The sequence below is a fragment of the Necator americanus genome, chromosome III, assembly GCF_031761385.1.
Source record: "Necator americanus strain Aroian chromosome III, whole genome shotgun sequence".
In the NCBI taxonomy this organism is placed as follows: domain Eukaryota; kingdom Metazoa; phylum Nematoda; class Chromadorea; order Rhabditida; family Ancylostomatidae; genus Necator; species Necator americanus.
Window position 1 is genome coordinate 27,710,670 of NC_087373.1, and position 25,995 is coordinate 27,736,664.

At 40.0% G+C, this 25,995-nt stretch overlaps 1 protein-coding gene across 2 annotated transcripts; it reads left to right on the forward strand.

The window, feature by feature from the left end:
* Window positions 1-13,089: 13,089 nt before the first annotated feature.
* Window positions 13,090-25,723, forward strand: RB195_011144 (uncharacterized protein; the record flags this gene model as incomplete). 2 transcript variants are annotated; one of them, XM_064192443.1, is made up of 13 exons in its annotated part: window positions 13,090-13,155; window positions 14,484-14,579; window positions 15,728-15,843; window positions 19,995-20,121; window positions 20,178-20,233; window positions 22,064-22,157; window positions 22,240-22,335; window positions 23,344-23,423; window positions 23,486-23,552; window positions 23,635-23,772; window positions 23,837-23,961; window positions 24,066-24,129; window positions 25,580-25,723. In XM_064192443.1, the coding sequence occupies 13 exons, from the start codon at window positions 13,090-13,092 to the stop codon at window positions 25,721-25,723; spliced, it is 1,269 nt and encodes a 422-aa protein (XP_064050026.1). The 2 variants fall into 2 exon arrangements, with proteins under 2 accessions (XP_064050026.1, XP_013301344.2); XM_013445890.2 differs by lacking the exons at window positions 13,090-13,155; window positions 14,484-14,579 and having other exon boundaries at window positions 15,698-15,843.
* Between the last annotated feature and the right edge of the window lie 272 nt (window positions 25,724-25,995).

Below are 25,995 nucleotides of genomic sequence, written 5' to 3' on the forward strand. Positions count from 1 at the left end.
TGATTGATTACGCAGCCGCTTTGATTTATACTTGGCGAACGTTTGATGAGTCAACGAATGTCGAACGAAGGATGTTCATTGATATCGTTCGAATATTTTCTGACATTTTGCTTTTGTTGCCAATTGTCAGAGTTGTGCATGGATAATTTTGGGCGTATAGCAGTATGTTTCTTGCATGTTTGTCTCAATAATCGATCGTCTCCCTCCTCTTTCTCCTCCACGATTTCCAAATGCTCCTCTTGTCATTGAGAAAAACGATATCAGTGTGATCTGCATGTTGCATGATCTTCTCGTGAAATTGAAACATTGTATTTGACCTATGCCTTCGACTTTTCTTTTTTAAGGTCTCACAACGATCTACAGTTCCATCATTCATCTATCTCTGCACCTGCGTCAAATACATTTTTCTGCTATCATATCTTTTCTTCTTGTCTCTCGACGGATGATTCATAGACCGTACAAAAAACGACATGATAGCAGAAAGTCATGTCGTTTTAGTGCTCTGCGCAGTATCCAAACATTGTGATTGAGAGCAACAATAGAACGCTAAGTGGCAGTAGATGCAAACTGCAGAGTTTGCAGCGACGAAATTACGATTGCAGATTTAGGGAAGCTGAAAGTGATATTAGGGAGTGATTTGTGTAATTCCTTCCTCATCGCTCTGGAAAGGTTTTCGGGGGTTATCCATAGATGGATTGTCGTTTAGGAAGATATTATACCAGGAAGACATTAGAAACTTTCTAGTTTTTGGAGATAAATTATTGGTGATGAAAGAAACATTCAGATGGTCGGCGTTGATAACTCTTTTTGGGATGCTTCAATCCGTTCGATTTCAGTTGAATCTCGCAAGGATTTGTGAGCGAGAATAATTTATAGATAATTACTTGCTAAACGATAAATCAAGTGAATATCATTGTCGCAAAAAAGCTTGTTACCAATTCGTGGACTCCAAAGAAATGAAATGATTGATTGGCCTGAGGAGGATTCGAGCCGTCGACGGTTTAAACGTAGCGATTACCTATTACTGCTGCGCTACACCGTCGATGGTTCGATCCATTCATAGAAATATGATGGATTAAACAATGTGAATAAATTGCTACTGTGTTTTAGTACTCTTAAAGATAAATTAATGGCTCATTTCATCTTGTTCTGCAAGGAGAAAGAGAATTACTTGATACGGTTGTTCTTGTGTTGTTATTCAGCGCTCATTCTGCAATTATTATCCTTTACAACTATCCTTCTTCTCTGGATTATCTCAAATTCTTTCATTGTCGTCAAACCTCATTCGCTGCGGTGAAGAAGAACTGCAATCTTAGATGACTTCAGTGTTTGATTGCTGCTTCATTGCATGGATGCTATTGGTTTACACCAGTCAAGCTGAATCGTCCATCCGGTTGGACCTAAACCAGAATTGTAGGGGTGGAAAAAATCAAATAGTAAAAAAGTACTAGTTAAATATTGAACAGAGAGTGTATGCTGTAGACTTCTCCGTTATTTCCTCACTTGTAATTTTTTATATTAAGGCCAACAAACATGGAAACCACTCAGGTCCTTTCTTGTGGCTCTTTACAACTTCCCACATAACGTGTAGCTTCGCTTACTTTCGCTCTTGAGTTCTTGAGCTCATTTAGCCTACCTACGGTTATAGTTTGTGTAAGAACGTATAAGTTAATAAGCTGTTGAATAACGGAACCTCTGATGGACGAAGATGACCAAAAGTCGTCCTTTAGTAGGAAATTCGAGCGCAAATTTAAGAAATTTCGAGCACAGAAGAAGCGAAGAATTGTTGACAAATAGTTTTTCAAACAAAACGTTGTTATCATGGAATGAAAACTATTCTAAGAAATCCCTCCACAAGAATGAGGAAAGAACCATTATTATTATTATTTCTATTTATTACTTGTTTTCAATGCGTGGAGTGCGGTAGTCAGACACACATTGTAGCGTCAAATACTTCTTGAGAAGGACTTCTTAAGCGATAGCCGTCTGGCTTTTAATACGAAGGTGAAGATCTTGAAATGAATGATGATTTGTTGGTCAAAATGGTGCTCATTGAGGAAATAGAAAAGATTCTTGGCAAGATTTGCGCTTACTCGTTGAATAGCTGAAGAAGGAGGAGGGAGTGACAGATAAAGAGATAGAAAAGTGAGGAATTTCTGATTATCACTTATGAAATGAGCATAAATAGTGCACATTAGAAGCCAGGCTATTATTTTTTTGTTGTTTAATTAATTATTAAATTAAGGTTGGTGTTCGGATTAGTTGGCGACGTGTGTGTAGGTAACATCTGGAGTAGTTCCTCGTGAGGATTTGAACGATAGCATGAATTGATCTCTTATGTTATCACTATTATTTCCTCACGCATTTAATTCCTTTCTTGACATTGAAAGGTTTTTTTTTTACGAGGATCCACATGATTATCTAAACATGCATCACGACCTCGAGAAGAAAAGAGGTTATGAGGTGGAGAAGCGAAATGGGAGTGTCCTCGCCTTGAGGCTTTTTTTGCATACATTCGACGATATCTTTGCTACTGAGTCGTTTCCAAAACAAGGATGTCTGATTCCTCTATCGACATCTTTCCTTTCTTTTCTTTTCTTCGATGATTTTTTTATGGCAATATTCATCGTATCGCCAATACAATATCTTCTTACTAAACTGTTTGTAAACAATTAAAAATTGCTTTGACCTCATCTCAGCTCTATTGGGTCTATTTTGGAATGTTTAGCATGCAGACGTAAGCAGACGATCTCCAGAAGGTGGGATCAACTTAGACTCGCTCATTCAATGTGGTAAGTGTCAATGTGATGAGAAGTTTTGACTTGGTATTCCACAAAGGTTACGTTAAAACGAGTCGATCGCCCAAGCGAATCAAGTATTTGGTGGATTGAAGTAAAATACGTGAACACACGTGCAAATTTGCGTGCACGTACGCACATAAACAGAAGTACCGTATCATGTGCATATACGTAGGCCATTCGTAACTCCGACACCTCCTATAAGTCAGCTGACACGAATGACACCATTTAAATGGTATGAGAATTATTCCCCTATGTGTTTTCATAAAGAACGATCATTTTCACTCTTTTCGGTCGTCATTTATGTGGAGCCATTTTTCAGATTTTATGTGCCCAATGCCTTTCCACCTTCGCATAAAAAAATCAAAACATTTAGCAGCGCTTCTACGTTTTAGCACAGCAATTCACCAAAACCTTCAATTTTTTTTTCTCGAAGAAAATCACATTCAACCTTCTACCATAGCTAAGCCAATCAGTTTTCTTTAGGTACGTTTACTGTATTACAATGTATACTTACTTTTTACTTTTGTTTTTGAATAGGTTTCGAGTTTAGTAGTACTGTATGCCTACGGATTATTCTTGAATTATTCTTCTGTCTATTTCGTTCTCATTAGTCTGTTCATCACCTTAACAGAAATTTCGCTACCTTCAGCAGTTTTGCATAGTTTCGCTCATCTCAGTCCTTCTGATTCTCTCTATTTGGTGGTTACTTGTTTAGAGATAGCAAACGTTCTTTAGCCTCCCCGTTTGAGGTCTTTCTATCTGCTTATCTAGGGTTTATGGCAATTCGTCTAGAATTAAATTGATGAAACAGTCTCTGATACAAATAGTAGTCGCGGTATTATATCATTTCTTGTTTGGAAAAGGATCCTTTGTGTGGTGCCGCATCTTCCGGGCCGTTTTTTACTTCTCACCTAGGATAGCAGAGGAATGAGTAGACAACTCACTTACTTAAAGGCATCACCCCACGAATCTGAGGTGGTACGGATTTCAGGTGGAGTATTCGTATACGGGATGGCGACTATGGAGAGGGGGGTGATTCCGTCCATTTCTTCCTAATTGCCGTAAAAAACGGCCCGGAAGATACGGCTTCAGGCGTTCTGGCGCACTATTTTCAACAAGGAGTTCGACTGGAGCGCGCCAGCCTTGTGCGGCGCCGCATCTTCCGGGCCGTTTTTTACCCTGAAATCCGTACCACCTCAGATTCATGGAGTGATGTCTGTAATTGGCCTGCTGATGTTATCTTCTGACGGGGCTGCCCGCATCTTCGCTGAGGCGTGTCGCCTTCGAATTTAGCTCTGCTCAACCTTCTCGATCTCAAGCCCGCTCGAAAATCCATCCATTAGTCACTGTTCCATAACTTACTGATACGTCTGAGCGTACTGATACGTCTGATTGCATCTGGTACAAGTGGGACCACCGCGAGCAGGCAGCAATCAGACTCATATATGCGGGCCCTGACCTGACAACTAACCAGGAGAATGTGTGAAACAGCATCATCTTTGACTTTGAAATCACACTTGGAATAGCAGTCAGTGCTGCCTTTTTTCCTGAATATAGAGTCAGCGTAAAGCTTATTGTATCGTTGACGACGACGAATACGGGCCGAATGCTACATGCTCCTCGGAGCTCTTTTTTTTGTTTTTTATAGCTTCGTTTTTTTCTTTTAGTAATCTACGAATTCTAGGACTAGACAGTCTCAACAAAGTCTTTATCTTATTAACTTTAGCGCTTAGGGCGTCTCTGAACCCTAATTTTTTTTATAAATTTAAAATCTGGTTGATTTTTTCTTGTGCAATTATTTCTGACTGGCATCCTTCATAATCGTGATACTAAGAAAGCCCTTTTACGCTAGATCAATTGTTTCTTCCGCTGCCAGGAGTCTCCGCAATAGTTTCATGTTGTAAGAATCGGACCCCACCCTCTCGTGTAATCGTGCATATTTGCGTTTTTCCAAGCTGGATTTCTGGATTCTACTCTGAATTCGGCTACTAACAACGCTATCGGTGTAGAGTGAAGCGAAGAAATGGAGGATAAATTCAATCCTTAGAAGCTAAAGTCTTAGAGGTCCCCTATAACAAAACAAGCGACAATACGAATAGTGAAGAACATTGTTAGGGCTACGTAATCCTATTCATGCCCTATTATACGAAAAAATAATGAAGAACCATGAAAAACAAGAAGAAAAGAGAGCTTTGGGCGAAACAAGAGCGCGCCTTCACTGAAAACGTAACGCTTCAGCCCGACACAACTCATTTAGGGCTGACTCTGTGACACTTCTTTTACGGTGTTCAAATGAAGCAGATGAAAAATATTCTTTCCCTAGTCGATGTTTCTTTTTCCTGTGTTTTGGACTTCCGTTTGAATTGTATTAGGCATCAATTCTAGCCATTTAGAGATTTCTGCCGCTGTATGTCTTCGGTTGAGGTGAAAAGCGCACCTTGTTCTGATAAGATGATCGCTGCGTATTTTGACAGTAGTTAAAAAGGATTTATTTCAAGAGAAATAGTTGTGGATAATAATAATAATAATAGATGTCTGTGCATATCTTGGCATGGCATGATTGCCGACTATTTCTACGCATCTCCTAGGAGATCTTTTTATGCTTTGACATTTCACGAGGTAGCAATAGTTAGTTTGGTATTTTCTGGGCAGTCTATTTCGGTTGGGGTGAGTCTCTTTCCGCGCTCAGTTTGCACTGATAGAAAGCATCGCAGTCTGTTGCAATGTTTGTTCCAATTTTTTGTTTAGAATAATCAATGCTGTTTCCGTTCGAAACACGTCGAAAAGTTCCTCTAAATATTTTCATCTTCACATTTTTGTTAATATGCATCTTTCTAGAGGAAGAATATTAAAATGTGAAGAATAAACGAGATGGAAAGGTTTGGGGCTGAAGCTGTCTCAGTACACCTTTTCAAGCATGAAATTAATTGCAATTCGTGCACCTTTACCTTTGTAATATCACAATAGTTATAGTTTTATATGTTTGTTTTGCCTCCTGCTCGACACCTATTACCACATTGACTACCAAACGGTTGTTTACTTATTCACCACTTTGAGCCAGGCGTATCTTTTTTTGTGCACCAGTTATCCACTTCATCCTCGGAGAATCCAAGTCCCAAGAAACAGATTTTTTTCGCAAGATCTTCATGGAGCATATCAGCTGCAGAAATATATGCGACAATCGGAGCCGGTGCTCTGACTCCTTCCACTTTTGAACGATTGAGGAACGGATCCTCATCACTTAAAGGCATCACCCCACGAACATGAAGTGGTACTGGTTTCAGGTGGATTATGCCTATACCGGATCGTAGATTAAGGAGTGGGGGCGATTCCGTCCATTTCTTTCTAATTGCCGTAAAAAAACGGCCAGGAAGATACGGCTTCGAGCGTTCCGGCGCGCTATTTTCTGCGACGAGTTCGATTGGAGCGCACCAGCCGTGTGGACACACCGCATCTTCCGGGCCGATTTTTACGCCAATTAACAAGAAATGGACGGAATCACCCTTTTCTCCATAATCTAATATAGGAACTCTCCACGTGAAATCCGTATCACCTCAGATTCATGGGGCTTTAAGCTGCACCGCATGAGCTAGACCCCCTTTAACTGACAATGGTCCGGCTCCTCCCTATCGCACTTATAGCTGTTGATACAAGCGAGCTTACTTACAATATTATACCGTTAAATTTTTTCCCATAATTTTTTTTTGTCCCTCAACAATATCGAACATTGTTCCGAGCGGCAGAGAAAGGCCCATTGACATCGTCGGACATTTTCAATATGTTAGTGAAGTTGTACCAAATTCCAGTTAGAGGGGATGTTAGAGTACTTGTTGGGAGCATTGGGACCACATCATTCGCTGCGCATTATTTTTGATGATGCCACGTTTATATTGGACGCCGTTCAGCTGGCGACTCGTTCCCTGCAATGCATTCCTTCTTCTCCTTGCCTTGTGTTAAAGGCAGAATACCACGATTCTGCCGTAGTGAAGGAATCGCAGGAAAAGCTAGAGATGGGATCGTAGATTGCTGGATCAGGAGTGATTCTGCTCATCTCTATCTAATCTTTGTAAAAAAAAACAGCGTGGGAACCGCGTTACTTCCTACGAAGTACGCAAGGATGCGCTCATTTGACGTTGGTTATACTTCTAATTATCAGTAATTATCAGCCGGAAGATTCCGCCAGGTGATTCATGCCTGGATGACACAATTATTCAAATCTTAGCATTCTAAGGAATAAGTTTTCAAGTATGATTGGACACAAAATTTCGGATACCACTATGACCAGTAAAAGTTACAGCTGGACTACGGTCATGGAAATATTTATATTTCCTTCTTTTCATGTATGTGTTTTTTTTTTGACACATTTGTGTATGTGAGTAACTAAGAAGTGGATGGTGAAGACATCTGTTCTTCTTTTGTAGGTTTTTTCCTGAGTGCTGATAGATATTTGAGAGCAAAATATATCGGTTACGTTTAATTAGGACTCTTAGAATCTACCGTGAAACACCATCAAGGAAAAAATTACGGTTACATAAAGGCGGGCTTTCCTCGCAAATGGTTGTGCCCTACGAATATACGATTTTTGACGAAAACAAAAAAAAGTGCTGGTGCTTACTTGTAAAATAAAAATTATTACGAACATTTTGGTCTCCTAATGTTGTAATTCCGAAACCTTGGGAATGTTGGAAATTTCACAAAAAACTGGGTTTAGTAGACAAGAAGATTTTTCAGATGAAAACAACAGGGAAATTGTTTTATTTTGTTTTGCTCTGTTTTCCAGATACGCAGATTTCTAGTTCAACAAGATTTTCTATTTTACAACAATGCTGCTTCCTATTATCTGTGATTTTCGGAAATATCTCAGAGAGCGACTACCAGATAAGATTTCACTTCTGTCCGCACGAAATCTTCTGAAACAATGTGCAAGTCGTTACGTGCACAGAACGTTTTCAATTCAGCCAGTTTTATCCCCTGCAGGGATTTCATGTAATTATCTTATCTAGAGCTTATCTTTATTTTCGGAAATTTTCTTAAATGCGATACAAATTGGCTTTTTCAGGAGTGAGGATACTGTTAAGTAATGTTGCTTGAAAAAATGGAAAATTCCACATATATCATTCATTCCATCACTGACCTAAGCTCACGCCATTTGTCCTCAGTTAGAACTCATCTCAGCAACTGACATGAGTTTATGAGTGATTGTGTGACGTAAGTAACTGAGGATGAGCAGTGGCTGCATTAACTCATTGTTTGAAAAGGAATGAATGAATATCGAGGAAAAATGTAACATCTACAGAGCACTATTTTAAGAGGACATTTTTCATGGGAACTATATTAAAGTTTTTGAAGTTAAAGGCCCGGATCATGAAATTAAGTTGCAAACAGTTTCTTTGTTGATGACGACGCGTTTTTGAAAGGTTCATATTTATTTGAAACGTCCACCTTGCATTATTTTTTTCATCGAGAAGTAAATTTAAAAAATAGGCCAGTGTTATAGTCAGCGTCGTTGCGTCATCTTTCAGAAGATATCATTCCTCGAAAAGGATACTTCAAAGTGATCATGATTTTGAAAGCGGGATAAGTGTTGACCCAGGTAGGACTGCAGCTTCAATTAACATCCAACAGACAGCCGAAGTGTAAAAAATTGAAGATGTAGGATTAAAATTGCGTACATTTTAGCTGCAGTTCTACCTCCGATGGCTCACGATGAGCATAATGGTGCTTCAAAGAACGGAGCTGACGACGTTGGGATCTCCTGCTTTAACTTTGCTTTAACTATTTTGAAAAACGGTTCTCTCAGCAGCCTATTCATTGGTGTTATTCGAAGACACTGCTGAGGAGACCTTATTGATTTCTGACCGCTCACTCTGGACGCGGCGCGTACACAAGGGTGGCAAGTTTTCACCTACCTTGTGGGAATAAACGTTGTTTCCCACGTCGTTTATCGGGTTTCTAAGGGGTAAATGAGCGGGAACACGCTCATATTCGTAATCTACATCTCGAACTCTACACTCGACCCCAAGCTTTGTGGTACGCAGCCTATAAGTTAAAGTGGAGCATGTCCCAAAAAATTTTTTTTTGAAGTTTGATTGTCCCTTTGGTTGAGTGGACTATAGTCCAGGTGAACGAGATTAGAATTAACCTACATATTCTTGCATTAACTGCTAAGGTTGGAATATACGTACTCATACATATGTATTTAGAAAAATTAGAAAATAAGGTGGTTTCGAAGCAGAGTCTTCGTGGCCCTCAATAAGAAGCTGATAATCTTAGCTGCTGCAAATGTGCGTAATTTTAATTTTACACTTTCCTTTTCATTCGTCAACTCTCCGAAGGGCTATAATTAAAAAGAGGCATAATTGAACTTGTTGGGTTCCCTGCGACAAGACTGTTGGACCTCAATTTACCAGAATTTCGAATTCTTTGTCAATTTTGAAGAAATTTTCTGACACAAAAAAGCTGCCGACTGATGACAATCAATCCTTGTGATCACTCCGAAGCCAGCTATTTTCCAGTTCTTGCATCTATATTTATTTTTAACTCATTTGACTTTACAATACACTCAATTCAGTTTTAATTCCATTCGATGCCCTGCAAAATTTGAATGAACTCATGGCTGTTACTTTTTTTTGACAATTTCATGGGATGAAGATAACAAAGTCATAGAGATGAAGGAAACATATAAGATATGTATCGTATGTAGCGATGATGATCACCTGCATCATCGATATATCCGAGTATTCCCTCCAGAATTCTTAGAATAAGAATCGACGGTCAGGATGGTACATAGTTTGTAAACTGGCGAGACTTTCATGTGATGGAATGATTTCTTCATCATTTTCTGCAGAAATGTGACGGGATATAAAACTAATCTTATCTTATCCAGGAGTGATCAGTAAACACCCGGAAAAGATCCAGACTTCTCTTTTGAGAATCTAGTACTTCAACATTTTATCGCAAAGTGTGCATAGATATATTTGGCTCCAGATAATAGTATTTTTTCGGCGAATTTCCTGCTTCTTAGTTTTCCTCAAAACAAATAAGTAGAAATTTTGTTCTGGGAACCAAAGAACGTGCTGAATAATAAGCATTTCATTTCATAAACATGTGGTTCTTTTTTCGGCACTTCGATAACAACATATTTTTGCGTATCATACACGTAGGATGTTCTGTTATTTAATCTGTTGATTGTTACGTAGACACAAAAAAGTTTTTCTTAGATCACGATCTTTTGACTATTATTAGTAGTGCTATTTGGGAATAATGAATTCACTACGGAAAACCTTAAAAAAACAATAGAATCACATTTTTCTCCCTCTCTTACTTTAGTATACCACCTTTCAAAGGTTCATAGTGGCTTTATTGACTTTTCAAGTTAGAAAGAACGGTCATACCTATTAGATAGAGATCGCGCACGTGGATTTATTGATGTCCAGCTCTTATGATAAAGATCAGCTTGAGGCGAGTTATGAAAAAAGACGATAAAGAAAAGCAAGCGAGAAAGTGTCTTTTCCGTCTTCTGTGAAGAATTAGCGATTTTGCTGCATGTAGCTGTCTCATGTAGGTGCGCAAAACAGGATGCACTGATTTTGCGGCTTCAAATTATCAAGTCATTCGATTGCTTTATAAAAAAAAAACTGGTCTCTATATGAGTTTCATCTTATAAGAAAGAGAAAAGAAATGGATGGAATAAAAAAGGACTTTAGAACATTAGCGGAAGCTATTCAAATCTTTTACAATTCTGTATTTTGAATTTTCATTTTAAATTTTCTGTATTCTATGTGTAAGGAGCTACCTGTTCACACAAAGTAGTTATTGGTAAAGTATGTTATGGAAGAAAAATGGAGATTACATCTTTGTAGTGGATGCACATATGTGTTCCAGGATATCAAAATCTTTTTGGAGTAGGCTTTTCATGATAGTTCCGTAATTTACAGATATATTGTTATGTATGAACATTGAGGAGCCCATAATTACTGACTGTATTGTACTGTACTGTACTGTACTGTACTGTACTGAACGTCGCTCACCGCTCACTACTTTCTCAGAAACCTCCATTACTGAAAAAGGAGACGATAGGGGCACGAAGGCGTTGTGCACAATCTATTGGGATCTATTTAAATGTGAAAGTGTGAAACTAAAGTGGATTTACAGAACAGTGGTTAAAAATCACATTTACTTTTCCCCTTTGAGGAGTAGCTTCAACAGTTTCTGTGATGGAAATTTATTTTCGGATGCTAAGGAATGTTAATTCTTAAGATGAGAATGAGTTTATGTCGGATCAAGTCTTTATGCGAATTGTCATTGTCATTCATACCAAGATAAAAGTAATGGTTTGTTTTCAAATCTGACCATCTCATAATCCTGGACGCGGCCGCAAACAAAATTTTTCAGTGCTATTTTTGTAAAACAAAAATAAATGTGCTACTACTTTCTATTTAGAGGAATCTGCACGTGTTTATCTTTTAAACGCTAGAACATCAAGAAAGGTGATTATCAATTTTTTTTCGTGGTATCTGATTTCTTTCATATTTTTGTGGTTACCAATACGATCATTGCTGATTTTTTTTCAGCGTTTGATCTTCCACCAACTAGTAACTTTTCATACTGTCCCACCATGTCTGATTCCTCATTGATTTCCTGAGGCTTCCTTTTTTTCTCACCACTTTTGAGAAGTAGCGTCTCCCATTTGGGGCATGAATTTGAAGTTAGGCAGTGGTGTGAGGATCCCATTGGCGTACAAATGAAGTCGTAAGCTCATAGAACGTTTAGAATTGACTGCGATGAACTTCAATTAAAGGTCAGTCCGAGTAGAAGCTTACGCAATTTGAACAAAATGTTGGTAATTACAAAAGGAACAATAGGAGACGATAAAATTACTGCTAAAAACTGTCACTTTCGCTCTCGAAATCACTTCTTGTTTTGTGCCGCTCTTAGACGTTTTCTCCTCATCTCGCTTTAGAACTCATGTGTTTTTTCACCAGTCTCCGGTGTTAGGCTATCCCAGTATCTTAAATAGGGAACTCTTGAATTTGATGATTGTAAGAGTTTCGCGGCGTTTGAATGAAGTAAAGGGAAGGTAATGCACTAAGACCGTGGAACTGATGTTTTTTTTTTCGAAAATAAAGAAAATGATAATAAACTGTTATTAAGTTGAAATAAGTAAATAGTAAGAGTAAAATATAGTGAAGTGAAGTAAATAAAGTAATGTGGTGCCTCTTATATAATAAAAGTCTTCGTATTACCTACATTTATTCATTAGGGTTTAAATCTGGAGAATCAGTTCAATAGGTGCACATTACCATTTTCGGATTTATTTGGGAGTGCAGGATCTGGTGTGAGCTGGAGGATTTTCCTGTATAAGGGCAACTTGTCCTTAAATAGAGAAAATGCTGAAATTTTGAGTTTGCTTGCTGGAAAATAAAGTCGCGCCGTTATACGGCAATACAACCTCATACTGTTCATGTTTTCTTCTTTTTTTTTGTATTGATACTCTGCATGAGATGCCTCCTAACCCGCGAGCTTCCCCAGGACTTTTTTTAGCGATTGCGAAGTCCCGAAAATAAATCACCTTCTTTGGCATAGGAAAATTGTATGGAGCATTATGTTGGGTACAGTATTACAGGCTGCTGAAGCCAAACAAGTGAACTTAGAAAATCACTTACTTTATTCTGTACACTTGTCAGTAAAAATGCAGTTATAGGAAGATTCGTTAAGTGCCATCGTTTGTTTGCACAAGTAGGACACAGACGACCGTGTTTTGCTCCGTGACGATGCGACAAACTCGTTGGTAATCGCCTTAAACCCTAGAGAATTGCACTGGTAGCGTCATAGAGCTAATGAACATATGCCGCATTCCTAGGGTTTCAGCGATTCTCTCCTTCTTTCTTCTTTCTCTCCTTTATTACACTCTCGAAAGTTTATTAAATGTCAAAAATGCATACAGATGATGTTTGGTCATCTCACACTATCCTTAGCTTGTGTCGCTCAATTTTTCCCTCAGTGCAGCGAACGAGGCGCAATTGTTTGACGTCTATTGACATCGCAGTTGGTGAATAATACAATGATACATGGTGCCTTCGTTGCTGTGGATGTCCTGAGTCATCACCTAACTTTGTTTTTATCATTCATTAAGAAATAGTTCCAGAATTTAATAATTGAAGCGTGAAAGTTCGACCTTAAGTGAATATTGGCACAACGACTATAGCTTTTCATTTATAAATGTGGTAAGCTGTCTTTGAACAACTTAGACGCTCTAAATCCTGACGAGCTCTCCATAAGGCAGAGTATGACTCTCCTGGAAGTGTGCTCAAAACGCATCATCCTAGGTTGGTTGAGACGCTATTACAAACAGGTCAGGTTATGACCATGTGGCAAAGACACCAACCCCTGCATTCATACCCAGAGTCGAACTTACCCGTCATGAAACGTTCACTGCACTGCCGTTTGATGGCTGTTGGATTATTTGTCCCACTCAAGACAAGATGGACATTTGTTTTGAGCGTCTAAAGCAGAAATCCGGTCATCTACGGTTCATATAGGAGAAATCCAAAGAAAACTGGCTGTCTTTCCTTAAAGGCATCACCCAACGAATCTGAGGTGGTGCAGATTTCAGGTGGAGTATTCGTATACGGGATGGGAGACCATGGAGAGGGGGGCGATTTCGTCCATTTCTTCCTAACTGCCGTAAAAAACGGCCCGGAAGATGCGGCGCCGCACAAGGCTGGTGCGCTCCAGTCGAACTCCCTGTACAAAATAGGGCGCCGGAACGATCGAAGTCGCTTCTTCAGGGCAGTTTTTTACGGCAATTAGGAAGAAATAGACGGAATCACCTTCCTCTCCATAATCTACGACTCCATATAGGCTTAACCCACCTGAAACCCACACCACCCCAGATTCGTGGAGTGATGCCTTTAACGTAGAGATACATTGGGCCAACGGCGAACGGAGGGCAAGATGGAAAACCGAAAACTTAGTAGTAGGAACACATCAGGTTCATTGCCTTTCCGTTCAACTTTGGAAACGGTCACGGGCGCGTGTTAAAGACTGCTGTAAGAATGACATTTGATGCACAGGAACGGATAAAAGAAGTAAATCTTACGCGACGTCTCGTGAATTCTATCGGTTAGCACAGCGAGAACCTGACAGTGGAAAAATTAATTCCTCATCGCCTTCCGTATTTGACGACTTGAACGGAGCGATGCGAGATAGTTTTGTAAGGTACGGCTTCATGGACCGAGTGAGAGACGTGGAAGTACCTGCTAGAAACCTCAAGAAGCAGTTAAAGGCATCACCCCACGAATCTGCGGTGGTACGGATTTAGGGTGGAGTATTCGTATATTTAGCTGTAGATTATGGGGAGGAGGGTGATTCCGTTCATTTCTCCCTAAATGCCGTAAAAACGGCCCGGAAGATACGGCTTCGAGCGTTCCGGTGCACTATTTTCTAAAACGAGTTCGATTGGAACGCACCAGCCCTGTGCACGCGCAGCACCTTCCGGGCCGTTTTTTACGGCAATTAGGAAGAAATGGACGGAATCACCCCCTTCTCCATAAACTACTATCCCGTATAGGAATACTCCACCTGAAATTCGTATCACCTCAGATTCGTGGTATGCTGCCTTTAATTCATAGTAAAATGAACGATCGCTTCTGTTTAACTCCAAGCTGAGTAATATTCCAGTTCAGCAAGAAAAGTGTGGTCTCCAGTGCAGTCTATTCCGCACCAAACATACAAGGAGCAATTCATTGGCGAAGAAGTACGATCACTTTGTGTGCGGTATGTATATGTACACTGTGTCAATAACTTGGGCGGGTGTAGTGCAGTCGGTAAGAGGTTCCGGCGTGATGGGACGATCGTTCGATGGTTCGATCATTTTGCCAATCAAGCCTCCCATCTCTCTGAAGTCAATAAGTTGGTACCAGACTTGTCTGAGACGATAAAAACACTGGCTTGATACATCGACCAGCTAGCCCCTTTAGTCATTATGCAGACTAGACTGTGTACGTCAACCTCAAACAATTCCGAATTGACGTGAACGTGGCGGCGCATCCCAAGCGGATTGATTAACGCCAGACACGTTATGCTTCATCCACCTGATGCCAATAACTTAGTGGTTATGATCCGTTCATTTTGAGGTTTGTTTTGAAACGTTTTGTAATCACAAGTCAAAGAAGCACTACGAAAGTAGTAGGGGGATTTTGGAGCTCCGCCTGTACTTTAAAGCAATAGTTAGTATGACTTCTACTCTCAGAGGGGATCGTCCGTGATTCAGAGGTGTGAAAAGCCCGTGACATAAAAAATCATAAGAAGCTTTGAGGCCTCTAGGGATTCCTCAGGATTAATGTCTCACCTTGGAAGATATCACAGCCAACATGGGCTGTAAAAGCGAGAAAGAGGTTGCACACGGTTTGTAAGCTACGACAATGGATTTTTCGCTTGTCTCATGTGTTTTCCACTGTTTTAATTGACAAATTAAAACTCCGCAGTCACGCAAACTCCAGTGCACTTCCATGCAAACACCCTGTGTATGTATTTTGGTATCAATTCAAGTGCAATCCGAAAAGATGGAAAAGAATATATTTTATTTTTATGATATCTTTAGCATTATTTGTGTCACTAATCCGGACGAATGAAATGTAATGTGTCATTTTTTGAGCATATGGAGTTGATAAGCACATCATACTGTATTTCTCCTTCTGGATTTGTAAAGGAAAGCTTCCATGGGTCGTTTTCTTCTGAGTCAGACGCAAAAGGTTGATAAATACGTTTAATATCTGTATCGATATCCATGTGTCGGCGATTTTATAAAAGATTTCTTGCTTCGAACTTTTCACTTTTTGTTTTCGATAATATTTCTGCGCTTTTTGACCTCGCAGTCATGTCTTTCCTTTTTTATGCTTATTCTTACCAAAGTGTCTTCACAGATGAGCGAAGAAGATCCACCGGCGAATGTGGAAGAAGTGCACGGACAAGTGTTTGAGGTTGGACCACGCTACGTGAACCTTTCTTACATTGGAGAAGGCGCCTATGGAATGGTTGCGTAAGTCCTTACATTTACGGTTATTCTTCTCTTCTTCAGATTCACTATCTAATAATTTCTGGCGTGACAAACAGAAAAACTGCAGCACCTGTAATCGCAAAAATACCATTTGATCATCGTTGAGAAGACGAACCACGTCAGAAAATCGTAGTTCGTTTCCTTTCTTCGTCTTAATTATTTAAAAAAAAAACAGAAATAAATGAGAAATTGCATGGGGAAAAATGAGTATCTTCTCACGTAAAGCGTATAGGTCGACAAATTCGTAAAGTGAGAATTATTTTGAAGGTTGTTTTTGCGTGTTCAAATATTTTGCTATTTGTACCTTTTACTCGAGCGTGCTCGAAAATCTGGTTGTAAGAAGATTTGCTGCAAACTTCCTCCATTTCATGTAGATAGTTGATAAAATGCTTACTCTGCTGCAGTCGTGCCAACCAAACGATGCTTAGGACGATAGCGGTCAGTTCGATGGCTCGGATATTCTCTTCTTTTAATTTTTTCATAGCTTCCGTTCCTTATTCCTGTAATAGTGTATAATTAGGATTGCTTCACAGTCATAGTCGTGGTGGGGCCATTTTTGTCAGCATCGTAACCGTCGCTCTATATATTATCGTCTCATGGATCGACGGAGGTAGGAACTGTAAGGAACAGTACGTTCGATGGCACCCGTGCAATAGATGAGAGCTTTAGATAGAAAGTATCCTTAAAATTCCCCTTCGATGAGTGCTGATGATGACTACGGGTGTTTGAAGTGGTCGTGGTGATTGCTACTGAATGGCTAAAATGATTAATGGGTACCATCATCCAGTGGTTCATGCTCACTGATTTCTGTCGTTGTGATTTTACAAATTTTTACTAGCCTTACTTATCGTTAAGAGAAGCGGTTAGTTCTCAAAGCTTGCACATCACTAGATTGACGATGTTGTGGTTTAAAGGCATCACTCCACGAATCTGAGGTGGTACGAATTTCAGGTGGTGTATTCGTATACGGGATTGTAGATTAAGGAGAGGGGCGTGATTCCGTCCATTTCTTCCTAATTGCCGTGAAAAACGGCCCGGAAGATACCGCCTCGGACGCTCTAGCGCACTATTTTCTACAAGGAGTTCGATTGGAGCGCGCCAGCCTTGTGCGCCGCCGCATCATCCGGGCCGTTTTTTACGGCAATTAGAAAGAAATGGACGGAATCACCCTCCTCTCCATAATCTACTATCCCTTATAAGAATACTTCACCTGAAATATGCACCACCTCAGATTCCTGAGGTGATGCCTTTAAGTGTGCAAAAATAAAATTCGGGTTGCAGATTATGAATGTAAGGCCTCCATCAATTCCTCGTAATCGTATAATCGTACTGAACAACGGCGTGGGAGCAGCCTTAGTGATTTTCTCGTCCTTTTCTCCACCAATTAACATAGGATGATGTGCGGAAGAAATGATAAGGGAATTGATGTGAACGTCATCATCGCTGAAGATCCCATTCCAGCAATTTTACTACTTTCCGGCGTGGGTGCACAACCTGACGTTGTAAAACTCGTGCACCAAATCCTTCTGTCTTATAGCGCTTGCGCCTCGCTTCAGCATCGTGAAACTCGCCTCACTGTCTTCCAATACCAATCCGCTATTTGACGTCGTGGGACCCCTCCTATCCCGACCTCACTTTTTTGGGGCAAAAACATATTCAGGATCTCACCTCAAACACTAAAAAAAAGAACTAGGAGCGAAAGTTTGTTCTACTTTCAAACTACGAATTTCTCTTTTCACAACAACATGAAAAAACGGGAGCACTGGAAACCAAAATAGTAAATATAATCCACATAGAGAAAATCACCAACGATAGAAAAGAACTGTTCGTATGAATACAGAAAAAGATGGAACTATTAAAACACAAACAAGGCAAGGGTTTAATCTAGTGCGAGGATTAGTCTCTATCAAATATTCATATTCAACTCTTTTTTTTTTGTCGGGTTTAAATTAAACCCTCGAACATCATAAAATGTTTTCTCTATAACGAAATTTAGAGACGTAATTGTGATTCTTCAATATGTTACATCAGTAAAACTTAGTGAAAAAGTCGTAATAAAAGATATTGGTTAAAGAAGAACCATAGAGTTTCGCTCACTTGACGCCGTGAGACCCGTCCTACCCCGACCTCAATTTTTCGGAGCAAAAACATAATCAGGATCTCACCCTAAATACGAGAAAAGGGAGAAGCGAAAATGTATTGCATCTTCAGACTACGAACTTAACACTACAAAAAAGTCTTTTTTTTTTCGTTTTGCAAGAAAAACGTACTCTACCCTTGAAAAACTTCAAAAGAAATATTTCGTAAAAGAATGCCATAAGATTGTGATTTGTTAATGCACTAAACATAAACTTTCATTCCATATGTATAATCAAAGAACTAATCACTTTTACTTCTTTAATGTAGAATTTGAGGTGCAATTTGAGGTGAGGCGTAATGGTTTATGTGCTCTCCTTTACTTATGACTAAAAGTAAACTTTTCTATCACGTTTTTCACATGCAATTGCACAGTGTTCTTGTGAGCATTCAAAGAAGTAAAGCGAAGTGTATCGTAAAAATAAATCCAAACGATAATGTATTTGAACATTAAAAAAGCTTAAAATGACCTGTAATCTTAAAAATAACAGCACTCAAATAGTTCAAGAAGAATGTAAACAGAGCAAAAATATGAAATGAGTCACAGTCGGATTATCCTCAGTAAGAAGTGTGTGCATTAAATTTTTCTATGTGCTCGGATTACGTTCTCAATCGTTCACGAAAGCACTTCTCGCTGATTGAATACTTGATTAGACAGGAGAGTCGTTACTAATTATGGACCCACCAAAATTAGTCAAGCTTGATATCTGCTTGACTAATTTTAGTAGGTCTAAAGTATGGACAGGGCGGGTGTAGAGTAGCGGTTAGAGGTTTCGCTTCCTGCACGACTGATCGGAGGTTCGAGCCCGCCCTAGTGCCCACCAAGCCTTTCATCCCTCCGGAGTCGATAAATTGGTACCAGACTTGTCTGGGAGGATAAAAACACTGATCTTACACATCGGCTAGCCACCGCAAGTCATTGTGTAGGCCAGGTACACGTTCGTAAACCTCAAACGATTCTGAATTGAAGTGAACGTGGGGGCGCATCCCAAGCGGATTGATGAACGCCAGAAACTTTATCCTCTATCCTTTAAACTATTGGCTAAACGTAAAGACAACGTATCAGGAAGCTGACGATGTTCTTCATGGATGGATAGAGTAGAGATGTAGTTCACGAGTCATTGAACGCGGTTACTCTCAATTCTCATTAGTAGTCCACAAAAACGCGTGTATAGTACACATATGTGACTTCGTCTCGCGTTCTTGGGTGGAATTAAGCACGATCACGCTCACACTCGCAAACTATATCCCTATATGTTTTTTTCGACATCCCAACATCGTTGCTTTCGTAGCACACTGATTTCGAACTTTTAACCCTTTGTACTCCGTTGTCGAATTGAAAATATGTACTTTAAATCTACTAACCCATTCGACGTTCGTCAAGCGACTAATTGATCAGTTAGTTGGAGAATTCCGAAAAGATCGATCAAGACCATCAGCTTCCTCTCTTCTGGGACCAGGATCGGCAAAAATCTTCGCATATTACGAAAAGGAAGGAAAAGAGACTGACCTGTGTGTTCAAACAGACAGAGAAAAGCGAAACGTGAGACTGGCGAGTTTTGCGACACTGCGATACTTGTCCTTTGAAGCCTCGAATGCATAAGGATGACTGCTTCTAAAAATATCATACTTTGTGAAATATAAAAGCAATTTATTTTTTTTTACTATTTTACAAACAAAAATTAGCTATTAATAGTGTTTGCAGCAAATAAACAGTGCTGCAATAATGGTATTTTCTGCTTTATAAAACATGTGACTTACGATTAGGATAGCATTTGTAACGAAAAAGTGCTAGATTTGCTGGTGTTCCACGTGCCAGACTACTCTGGAAAAAGAGTTAAAGTTTCCATGGGGTTTGCTGTTGGCTTGTAAGTGCATTTTCCAAGGCAGAAAAGCATTTCTTATCTTCCCTAGAGTATTTTCAATTTCAAAACATTGCGATATTTAGCATGTTAATTGAATTTACCTTGACAAACCAAAAAAAATGATAATTTCAGTTCCGCTCTGGACACGGTCACTCAGGAGAGGGTGGCTATAAAGAAGATCTCTCCTTTCGAACATCAAACGTACTGTCAACGGACGTTGCGTGAAATCAAAATACTAACCAGATTTAAACATGAAAATGTGAGGCGAATTGTTGTTTTGTTTACTCTTTTTGTTGTGTAGAGTGGCTTTTTTAGATTATTAACATACAAGATATTATTCGTTCCGAATCGGTGGAGAAAATGAAAGATATGTAAGTTTCGTTAATTTCTTTTATGCAATAAACGTGAGGATATATTATTCACATAGTTTTCTGTTGCTCTAGAATTCGGCGTGGATTTGCGTTTGGCATAGTTGCAATACTTTCCGCCGCTTTGGAGTAGGAACCGGTGATAGTTTAAAACGGTACTAAACATTCTGAGACGTTCTGAAAACTATGAAGAACTACAGACGGACGAGTCTGGCATTGTTCCTCGGCGCTCTTCCCGGAACGGAGACTTTTCCTGATAGTTTCAATCTGGCTTCACCACAACTTCCGAAATATCCTCGCTCGATGAAAAAATTCAAAACGATTGAGTAGTACACTTTTCCATGAAGTCATCTATCATGGGTTCAAAGAAATTTCTTCCGGGGAACTCCGATCTATTGGAGTGAAGCGCTCATGGTAAATCTTGATAACTTTCTGAGCTGCTATGTTACAATTTTTCTTATCTTCCTGCCTTTTTGATCCAGTATTCTCAGCTAATCGAGTCGGGGTCTTCCGTACCCAAACATGTATGAAAATCTAACTTCCAGTTCTGGAATTTACAGTATTCCGGTGTTTCCGAGCTTATTTTTTTTTATACGAAATTAATCTCAGATCACGGGATAACTCTTCCTATCAAATTTTGAAGAAATTTTTAGAAAAAAAGAATGGTTTGGCTTTGGAAATAGAATCAAATATTGGAACCTCTTGTGTTTGCGTTTTTCGATAGCCAGTAGCTAGACTGCACTGCACTTACTGCGCATATTCTCCGAAAGAGTTATCAAAAACGAAAATTGTATGAGCTGCATTATCCCCAGATTATTCACCGAGAGGTACCGAGAACGCATGCCTCAGACCATTCTTGCAAAAGACTAAAATTCATCACAAGTGGTCCTAAACACTTGTTGTGTTCAGTCGCTGTTCACCGAAACTGAGGTACATAATAGTTTTGATGTGGTGGTTGCGCAGTAACAATTTTTATACACAAGCTATACTTTGACGGCATTCTGCCCAAAACATTCTGTCTGGCTCACTGCCAACAAATTTCAAACATGACCAGGAGTCACTCCCTAAGTGCATGCTAAGCTCGGTCTGGATTCGATCCCACCAGTTATCTATGATTTGTGGTGTAATTAGAAACGTGGTCGAACAGCTTAACCCGGGCTGTCGCAGTAACCACAGCCTGACCAGTCCAAATAAAGGTGCGCCCAACACCACCCCCATAACATATCCCAATGAGCGGCTGTGCATACGAGCCTGATTGCTACCTGCTCGCGGTGGACCTGCTTGTACTAAATAGATGCGATTAGGGATTGGAGAATGTGCATGCGCAGTTACGAGCAGTATAACTTGCATCGTTATACGGCGGACGTTGCTCAAGCTACCCTGGTTTCAAGATATTGCAAAAAGGTACTGTCGCACAGCAAATCGCCAAAGCGTTACCCAAAACGGTCAAATACTTAGAGGGAGCGTGGAATTTTTGGTAACAGCTATCCGTTTCGTTGTGCTCAGCTGATGCTGAACATTGTCGAACTTAACGTACTCGGGTCACTCGATGCCGATATGCAGTTCACGCGAGACGCCATGTCTCGCAGAATATGGAACAATGGGAGATTCTGTGGAAGTTATCTCCGTAGATGGAGAAGGTTTGGGCAGAGCTGTTTTAAAAGAAGATGGTGTGGTTTCTCGGGTAACTCTTTAGTTGCCCTAGTGTTGGGGAGAAATATGATGAAACTACGAGCTAAGGACACGCGAAATGAAAATTGAAAGCAGGATTTTGGTTCACCAAACGTACATTTCAGGAATGCATCTAGTGTCTCGTCTAAATGCAAATTTCAGCTATTTGGTGCAATGTCTAATGGATACAGATCTACACAAATTACTGAAGACACAAACTATATCGAACGATCACGTGTGCTTCTTCCTATATCAAGTCAGGTTTTGTTCCGTTCAACTATTCTATATTCTAAACTATTTCATTTCCCAGGTGCCTCTTTAATAGTTTCAGTTCCTAGATTCTCCGCGGTCTCAAATATATTCACTCGGCGAACGTATTGCATCGTGACATGAAGCCTTCAAACTTGTTATTAAATGCGACCTGTGATCTGAAGGTAATTAATTATAACTTAGTGTATATTGCCGGATGGGCCGCAAATTTGTGATTATTGCTCCTCTGTAACCTCAGCAAATTGTTTTTCCATTTCTTCTCCCTATTATAACCCTTTTCGCTCGGTTGTCGCCGTGCTTGGGGCATTGAAAATATGTACCATAAATCCACTGTTGCCGTAGCCACGACACGCTTGTTTAGCTTATTTCAGCACTTCCAGATTTGAAAAAAGTAAAATCCATTCGTGGCTGCGGTTTTCTGTTTCCATGCGCCTGGCTAGACTGGAGTGCAAAGGGCTAAGAATGAGTTCCCCGTCTGTAATGACTGTCATCGGACTGTTGGGGAGTTAGATGACGCCGGTCACTGTACGCCAGGCACGAGTTGTCCTCAAATACGCTATTCTTTTCCGTGAGGGTGACAAACGTAACATCCTACAGTACTCTGGGGTTGTAATTGGCAGTGAGATTTTTTGAGATTTTTCTAGGAGTCCCGGGCTTAGACAGCAGACTAAGCCGGGAAGGGCGGTCTGTCTGCTGTAGCACCTCACTTGATAGTACGGACGATCCGCTGAGTGATACACAACCTGACATGATCGACAATGGCTCTATCCCTCAAGGAAGTAAGAATATGCAGTATCCACAAATAACGGACAACAATCGCGCTACTTGCTACCTTCCCGATGCAAGCGTAATGGAAAAATCACGCTTATTGATTAATTACCGACACCATCTGTTGGTATTAATGAAGCGAGAGTGATTTCTGAGACAAGAGTATAGTTCAATAAACGCATACAATAGAAAAGTGAAAAACAACGAAAACGAAATGAAATGGAACAGTTCGTCTGGTTTGATATATGGTCATACATTCAAATTTCAGACCTAGCCAGCACTGACGCTTCCGTGGACAGCTTCACCTTAAAATTACACCTTAAAAACTAGATCTGAGAGTTTTCGTTAATTATATTATGAATAATTGAATATTACTGATGTAATACTACTATTTCCAATTTTAGATCTGCGACTTTGGACTGGCGCGGGTTAGTGATCCTCGCACCGATCACACTGGTTTTCTAACCGAATACGTTGCAACTAGGTGGGCGACGTTGTGAACTAGAGTAGAGTGCTTACGTTGCTCCTAAGCATAACCATCTTAAGGTGGTATCGGGCGCCAGAAGTGATGCTGAATTCCAAAGGATATACAAAGTCTATGGATGTGTGGTCTGTACGTTTTGATCCCTACATTGTTTTTTTTTTTTCAAGGAAAATCTTTTAACTTTCCGCAGAGAGCACATTTTATTTTCAAGGTCGGTTGCATATTGGCGGAGATGTTGAACAATCGCCCGCTCTTCCCCGGCAAGCATTATCTTGATCAGCTTAATCTTATTCTTTCCGTTATTGGATCTCCAACAGAGGAGGATCTTAAATGTATTATGAACGAAAAGGTTGTTTGCTTCACTTTTCCAACTAATGCTCTCTTCTGGATCATTATCAGATATTTTCGTTTAGGCTCGATCGTATTTAATATCGTTACCGCACAAACCTAAAGTGGAGTGGTCAAGTTTATATCCGGACGCTGATCCGCGATGTTTAGATCTGCTCGACAAAATGCTCACTTTCGACCCTAACAAGAGGTTCGCTGATTTTCACGGATCATATTGGTTGTAATAATATAACAGAATAGAAGAATAGTTTTTATTGAACTATTTTGTTGTACTCTAAAAGGTGCTATTTTCAGAGTCACTGTGGAAGAAGCGCTAGCTCACCCATATCTTTACGAGTACTATGACCCAAATGAAGAGGTAATGTCTTCAGAAGTTACTTCAGTTGTTCAGTACTTCGTCCTGAATATGCCAAGAAAGCGTATTTTTCTAAGGTGCACTTAATCCGACATCACAAGATCAGCACACGAAAAAAGTTTCTGTAAGCAGACCGACTCAAATCAGGTCTATGCTGATGTATGGCGTTGCTTCTTGCTGTATAGACTTGTGACAAATTGTGACAACTGTTTTGACAAATTGTGTTATATTTGCGAGTTGATTTTTTTCCAAATTGTTATCAAATCATTTGAAGTTTGAATCATATAACTGCTTCAAATGTCCTCCGGTTCGTTCTGCTCGAATAGGCAACAGTACATTTTCATTTTTCCCCACTGGCTTTCCGTCGCTTGAGCGACAAGACGAGCTTCATGTTTTCCTCAAAGGACTTCGTAAGAAAATCTGATCATCTTGTCCACGCTCTTTCTGTTCTTCTTGTGTTTTTGATGTCTCGTCGATAACGATTTCCCTCCAACGGTTGTCGTTAAATCCCCCACCTAATTTTACCTTTCTCTACAAATGCGACAGTTTCTCTGAACTTCGATCGTCGACGTAGGATCGAACTTCGAATCCCTTCTTTCAACTGCGGACTGCTCCTAACATCGCCCTCTCGATTACGCGTTCAGTGATGCCGAACGCATGTTCCTCCTACTTACACGGAATTTAGTTCTTTGGAGCGTAGGTCAAGGAAGCAAAACGGTGGTGTTACGGAGATGAATTGCGTTTTCTTGGTGTTTTATAATCGCGATGTTGCCATGTTCTCTGGGAATGGCGTTTTTTGTTCACATTCAAGCCTGGAATCAGGTCGTTCATCATGGTTCTTTCGTGATCCAACTGCACAAAGCTGGCCCCTGAGGACAGATTCGTTCCGTCGAGAGTGAATGGACCAGAATGTATTTGCATTAACACTCTCTTTTTCAGGTTCTAGGCTTACATTCCTCAGGTACGTAGCTGTAGAGCGATTCTTCTGCAAAGCTTACCGAAATCAAATAGTATTCGTTTCGCTTGGGGAAGGTCCACTGTTGCGAGGAATTCAGCAGTAAAAAAGTTGTAAACGAAGAGTATATAGGCTATCGGCCACCATCTTTCACTCGCACTCTTTCCCATTCCAACTTTTCAAGGGTGATGCTGAATATTTGCGCGAGATGGTGCCGTCAGCTTTTGTGTCCTTTCTCTTGACTTTGATTATGCTATTACTGTAGATTAATTGACCATGCTATTAATGTACAATAATTAATCTGACCATAGGCAGTTCAGAAGATAGAAAACCCATTTCTGGGGGAAAAAGAATTCCGGGCTTACAATGTTGCGCGGTAGTGAACCACCATTGAAAGCTGTGATAGTCTGACCAACCTATTTTATTTCAATCTATTTTATGCTTCAAACTATTGATAAGTGCACTGTAAAATTCTTTCTCGAAATTTCAAATTTGCAGCCGGTCTGCGAGGAACCACTTACCTACGAGATGGAGTTAGACGATCTGCCAAAGGATGAGTTGAAGGAATTGATCTGGCTTGAGGCTGAATTGCATCATGCTCGGATACAGGCAGAAAACGCAAAGGATGCCTCTGTGCAGTAGTTGCGCTCACTTCAACATTTTTCACATGTTCCTATGTAGAGGTGGTATGTCATTCCCAGTGATCAATACTCTTCATTTCTATCGCCTACGGCCATCAATATACCGGTTTTCTGTTACTGAAAGCTACAATTAATGTTGTAGCAGCATTGACTTTACTACTTCGCAGTCTTTTCTTTCTGCTGCCGCAGTTCCATAGCTCCGCTCTAAATTATGCCATATCTTTGTAAATAACTGTAAATAAACTGTAGAGAATCTATACATTGCTTTTGAAC